The sequence below is a fragment of the Adelges cooleyi genome, unplaced genomic scaffold, assembly GCF_023614345.1.
Source record: "Adelges cooleyi isolate 19-005CV unplaced genomic scaffold, UGA_ACOO_1.1 ACOO_flye_CR_arks_rails_tigmint_CR_PRNA_108, whole genome shotgun sequence".
NCBI lineage: Eukaryota > Metazoa > Arthropoda > Insecta > Hemiptera > Adelgidae > Adelges > Adelges cooleyi.
The window spans coordinates 16,778,172-16,784,363 of record NW_026095761.1 but is presented as its reverse complement, the minus strand read 5'-3'; the positions used below and the strand labels follow the sequence as shown (position 1 = coordinate 16,784,363).

At 29.3% G+C, this 6,192-nt stretch overlaps 1 protein-coding gene across 1 annotated transcript; it reads left to right on the top strand.

Annotated features, from left to right (window-relative positions):
* Nucleotides 1–612: 612 nt before the first annotated feature.
* On the top strand, nt 613–5,457 carry LOC126841252 (late secretory pathway protein AVL9 homolog). The gene is made up of 10 exons (XM_050577603.1): nt 613–915; nt 1,223–1,429; nt 1,716–1,950; nt 2,029–2,218; nt 2,592–2,886; nt 2,964–3,098; nt 4,026–4,248; nt 4,322–4,493; nt 4,562–4,650; nt 4,717–5,457. The coding sequence occupies exons 1-10, from the start codon at nt 841–843 to the stop codon at nt 4,824–4,826; spliced, it is 1,731 nt and encodes a 576-aa protein (XP_050433560.1). The 5' UTR covers nt 613–840; the 3' UTR covers nt 4,827–5,457.
* The last annotated feature ends 735 nt before the right edge of the window (nt 5,458–6,192 follow it).

The window sequence follows — 6,192 nt, the reverse complement described above, 5'->3', positions numbered from 1 at the left end:
CATTACAATACGCGATAAAAAAAAAACAGTAAAATTGTGAACAGCTTATCGACAATTTGACATGGTTTGTAATATGATTAGCATTATCTGGAACTATCGATAACTGTACAAATTCAATATTTCCTCAAATAACTCCCTATTAGGTATATAATATTTTACTATTTTTCATTATTATTTTCAGTTATTCTACTGAACAGATTTATTAACACATACCTACATTAGCACTATTCCACTCTAAATACTTGGCAAGACAAAATATTTTGTTTATCGATGTAAAAAAAAAAAAAAAGGAGAAAAATATCCCTGTGTGTATTTTTATGTAAACGAATAATAATAATATTGTTATCCTTACACATAGTATAGACTATAGTGTACAGTTACTTTTATTGTACTGTCGAAGGGAAACTCCTATTATTATCTCAACACAATTACTTGATACTTTTTTTTATCTCAATATACCATATAAAGTCTAAACGAATACCTTTGTGAATAATTTTTAATAATAATTATTGTAGTCGTTTGCCGCAAATGTGTGTACTGCGCATGCGTTTAGTCTTGTATTTACGTTTTTTTTGTTTCATTATCAAAACTTTTATGTTCTTATCAAAATCGAATCAATAATATTCGGTTGTTTTTCTTCAAGGGATCTTTTTTTTTCACTCAATATTATCGAAAATTTAAAATTCTTTCGAAAGGTGAATATTATTAATATAGATGATTATTAATCTAGTTAAATGACCTTAAACATCCAAGTGTCAACTGCAATCGACCGGCTGTAATTTTTTGTCCATCACTTCAAATACAATGGGTAAAAGTATCGGCGTTTTTTAATTTCGAATAATGTCCGAAAAAAATTCAGAAAATCCCATTCTGCACGTCTTGGTTATCGGATTTCATCACAAAAAAGGATGTCAAGTAAGCACACCGAGTAACAAAACAGTTACCTATTGTCTATCTATTTATTTGCTAAGTTTATTATTTTTATTGTGCTCTATCGATTTAAAAAAAGGCAGTTCAAATAATTGTAGTGTTTGTTTAATCTCTTGTCTTTTCTTAAAACTTAGTATTAGAACATATGCATAGGATATAAATGTATATTGCCTGGCACCATTTTTTTGCATTTTATTTTACCGTCTCGTAGTGTTTTTTAAATGCTGAAATTAAGAATTTAAGGCTATAAATTATGACCTAATATTAATTTTGTTTTTTTTTTAAACTTCAGGTCGAATATGCTTATCCACCATTCAAGAACAATGAAGCCGGTGAGCCTAACGAATGCCCGATAGAGTGGAAACATTTGCCTTGTCAAGCGTTACCTGACGGATCTCATAATTTCGATGAAGACACAGCTTACTTTCATTTGCCGAGCTTACAAAACCCTAATGAAACCATATACGGCATATCGTGCTACCGGCAAATCCCATTAGAGGTAAATGCAAATGAATCTATAATTATTTTTCATCAACAGTTAGAATTGAATTCAATAGAATCTTTACATACAAATAAGCTTCGATGATCAGTCATCTATTCAGACTAGTTTGTCACTGTCTGCCAACAATACTGGTTTAAAATTATAATTTAATAATATTTTAAATAATTTAAAAAACTAACAAAACATGTTTTTATTAAATACAAATTTGTGTACACATTTTAAAATGTAAAGAATCTTAATTACTTAAGAAAATTTCACTTGTGAGATTTTTTTTTTTGTTTAGAAAATTATCAATCGCACTCCTGATATGACGAGGAGTACAATTCAAAAATCAGTGTGCGTGCTCAGCACGTTACCCTTGTATGGTCACATTCAAGTGAAAATGTCCTTAATCACCCACGCATATTTTGAAGAGGGAGATTTTAGTAAAATAACACTTTTACATGATACTTACCACCATCTCAATGCTTGTTTGTCGAGCATTGAAAACATCAGTACCAGTCCTCATCTGTTTGTTGGTATGTAAACATAATTATGACGTTTAAATTTCACCATTTTGTTTGTAAATATGCTTAATTGAGTTACTATTTTTACAGGTCTATCTGCCGTTGAACTAGTCACGAAGTTCAGGCACAAAGTCGTTTTGTTGTTCAAATTAATGTTGCTGGAACGTAAAGTTTTGTTTTTTTATTCTCCCGTTCGTCCACTATGTTCTACAATACTTACGTTGTTATCACTGCATCCCGGACTCGTTGAAAATGGTCTCAAAAAATCTGCTACCGTCAAGTGATTATAAATCATTTTTATTAACTGTGTTTTATTCAGTGGTATAGTCATTAGGGTATACCCTATAAAGGTGGCATCCCAAGTGACGTCAAGCTCGGTGCAACACAAATTTTAGCTTTCCCATGGCGCGTGGCTTGGCGAGCCAAGAAATCGCCTGTGTGGCGTTGCACGTTCTCCTTTGACTCGGGCCCGATTTACTGACAATTTTCGAATCGCCACAAGCCGCGCGGCGCCAAGAATTTCCCACAACGTGTTTAAGGTCCGATCGACTCATAGCTTGCCGAGCCACATGTCATGGGAGGCGCCTTAAGAGACTATACCACTGATTTTATTATACATTTTCTCTAAAATAGTTTACTGAATACTTGTTTAGGCCTACACATTCTACAGCTGTAGTGTTTTCTGTAGAACAAGAAGAGGTTGTTATTCCTATCGTGTCGTCCAAACTGCAAAAGAATAATATTCCAAATACTTCTGTCTCTGAAAATATATTACTGAGTAGTGATACCATAGACGACGATATGGTACATGTAAGTAGTTTTGCTTGCAACATTCCTAGAGACCCTAGTATCGATTCGTTGAATGAAGCCGCCATGCAGTACAACATGATGAGTATCGCTCAGATAAATTCAGCCGATTGTGCAGTTCCTTTGTCAATATTTGATAATGTATGTCCAAAACAAGATATACTCTTTTTTTTTTTTCTTTAAAGTAAAATTTAATAAAATCATTCTCAATTGTACAGGGTAATATTTGTCAGCCGTATTCTTGCCTCTCCTACATGGACATTCTAACGGATCCCAGTGTTAGAGGTTATATGATTGGTGCATCAAATATATTATTTAAACAAAAGAAGAATTTAGCTGATGTCATCGTTGAGGTAACATAGGGATGACATTTCTTATATTTGATAATTAATTTGCTTTACAAATAATGTATATTTATCAACAAAGAAACAAAAATGAAGGTTTAACCGCTTAAAAAAAGCCGATTTTATGGATTTTGAGCGAGTTAGAATTGTTATACAACAAAAAATTAAGTCAGTTTTTTATACTGAAAAAAAAAAATTTGCGACACGCATCTAGAGCTTTTGTTTTTTACTTTAACATGTATGCAAAACTTTTTTTTACTAATTAATAAAAAAACAAAAAACCATTACCTTCTAGTTATCACATCGTTACTAAAGAATATATTTACTAGGGTGGTTCAAAAAAATTTTTTTATAATTTTTTGTTCTTCTCTTGAGAATATGTTATTTGGATGTAAAGATAATTTTTGATATTTTTTTTAGATTTTTAAACCCATTCCTAGATGTGATTCGTGTTGATTTTATATCAAAAGTTTCTTTTTTTTAACTTCATTACACAATTATTAATCGCAATATCGCTGAAATAACATATAAACAATTTTCTAGGCATTTGTGGTATTTAAGCGAAATACTTTGTGGATTAGCGCTATTTGATTCTCGGATGATCCTTCTCGATATATCAGTGTAGAAAAAAGTACCATTTTACAAAAAAAAATATCGGATTTTATCACTAAAAAAAGTACAAAACTTTTTCATTTTTTTAACATAAGTCTACAATTTATAGATAAAGACACATTTTTTTATGTACACACGAACAATAAAAACATAGAAATTACTAAGACTGTACAGCTCATTGGTTTTTAATTTGAATTGCTCTTGAAAAATATATATTTTTATAGAATATATCATTTATCCGTCAACCATTTTCTTTTGAACCACCCTAATATACACATGATATTTTATACACTTTCCTTATTGTGTAAATATTTAATATTATAGGTTGACGAAGGTAAAGTAGAAATAGAAAATGTAGATCTCAAAAGGCACTTACATTTAACAACGGAAGATCTACGTTTCGCCGATTACTTAGTAAGACATGTTGTACAGCCAGAAAAAGAAGACGTTTTCCTCGATGGTGTGGGTTGGGAAGGCGGTGACGAATGGATTAGAGCTCAGTTTAAAGCTTATTTATTATCGTTGTTAAGAACTTCACTATTAAGTGGTCAGATTTTTAAATATTCATTTTATAAAATGCATAGATCTGATCTTATTATTTGTCAACGACGTTATTACAGAAGGAGCTCCTGAACTGAATCATTTTAATCCGTCATTCATGTCCGCTTGGCAACACACAAAAAGTTACCAAACGTGGTTGAATCAAGACCACCAAGCGATAATGGCACTTGAACCTTGTCATCCATTTGCAGGCCAATTGTCCGTATCGGATATGAAGCTTAGAATATCACAGTAATTATATTTTTATCAACAAATACTTAATTTTTTTTACTTATGTTTTATTTAACTGTTACGAGTAGCACAATGCAAAGTAGTGAAAGCGGTAGAAAGTTGAATCAAGCCGTTCAGAATACTAGCAGGGCTGTTGCGTCTACGGGCAAAGTAGTCGGTATGTACTTTATATGAGTTTTAAATATCAACATTTGATGATTGATTAGGTTTTTTTTTTTGTCAGGCGGTGCTATATCACAAGCTAGAGGGGCCGTTACAAACTGGTGGAGTAACTTGACCACCACTCAAGATTTAGAAAACGACAAAACAAAACCCCCCATTCAAGACGTATAATTGTGGTTAATTTCTGATTAGTTCATTGATTGTAATTACATATTTATATAATTACTGATCGATATAACTGCATCAGTCAGTAATTAATAAAATATATATTTTTTATGTATACAAGTATACTTAAAACTTTTTGGTATTTGTATAATACCGACAACTTGCATATATAATAGACAAAATCAGTAAACCTAAACAATTTTACCAAACAATTAAATCTTTTAGTAAATTACAATATTCTAAGAAATATATCTTTTCATTACTTTTATTTTATTAGTAAAATATATTTTTTTTAAGAAGCTATTCTTGTGAATAAAAACCGTTTGCATTCGAATGGTGCTATGGAACTCATTTCTATTTAATTCAATTTTTTTTTTTAATTGAATGTATAGTTTTCAACTGTATACTTTATCTTATTTTTTATTTTTTAACTGTATGTATCAGTGCCTATTTTATAAAGTATAATAATGATAACAATTGATATTTTTAATTAATTTAAACTAATATCTTGCCAATAGGTCATAGCATCAATATAATACATACCTACCTACTTAATAAATAAAAATAATTTTATTTAAATAATTATATTTACTTTTTCCTATTTGAATACATACAATTATTTTAGATAAATAATTTCTTATAACTAGTCCTAATATAATATTATATCATAGTTTTATATTTATATAAAACCATTATGAACTTCAATGATTTTTTTTTCAATTATTCAGCTTTATGGAGTTGTTTATGTCTCATTACAATATTTTGCTTTATATTTGTATGTACCTTTTCAATATCAGTTTATGTTTAACTTGATATTGATATTAAATACATTCATAGTAAATCTTATATTCTGTTTATTTTTAATTTATTTTAATGTTTATCTATTTATTTTTTGCTTGCAATTTTGCTCAATGTTTATTTATTATTAGTATCTTTAATGTACTATTATTTCTTAAGCATTTGTGCAAATTAACTAAAGAAAATTTTAATAATTAGTCATTTTTTTTTTTTTTTTACACAAGTATTTCATTATGTAATAATAGTTTTACTTATTTAATGACTTTTTATCAATTATTTGTTTTGATATTTTTTAAAGACGTGTAATAAACTTGTGATACACTTTGCTTGTCTCTTGTAATGTTTGTACTCACAACTGCCAATGGAGTCGAAAACTTGCATAAATCGTGTTAAATAGCTTGTTTTGGGTATAGGGAGATTAATAAATTAAGTTTTCTACCTATTCATTTTTAAATTGACATCTTTTATCTGAGCACCACAGAATTATTGTAATTAAATGTAACACACAGTATAACATTTTTCATATTGAAAACACATTTATTTAGTAAATCACAATTCATCACTTACCTTATGT

Excerpts from the sequence above, each read along its gene's own strand:
- LOC126841252 (XM_050577603.1), top strand. The coding sequence starts at position 841 with ATGTCCGAAAAAAATTCAGAAAATCCCATTCTGCACGTCTTGGTTATC. Across the intron at positions 2,219-2,591 it reads AAAAAATCTGCTACCGTCAA|GCCTACACATTCTACAGCTG; the intron begins GTGATTATAAAT and ends ATACTTGTTTAG. Across the intron at positions 3,099-4,025 it reads TAGCTGATGTCATCGTTGAG|GTTGACGAAGGTAAAGTAGA; the intron begins GTAACATAGGGA and ends TTAATATTATAG.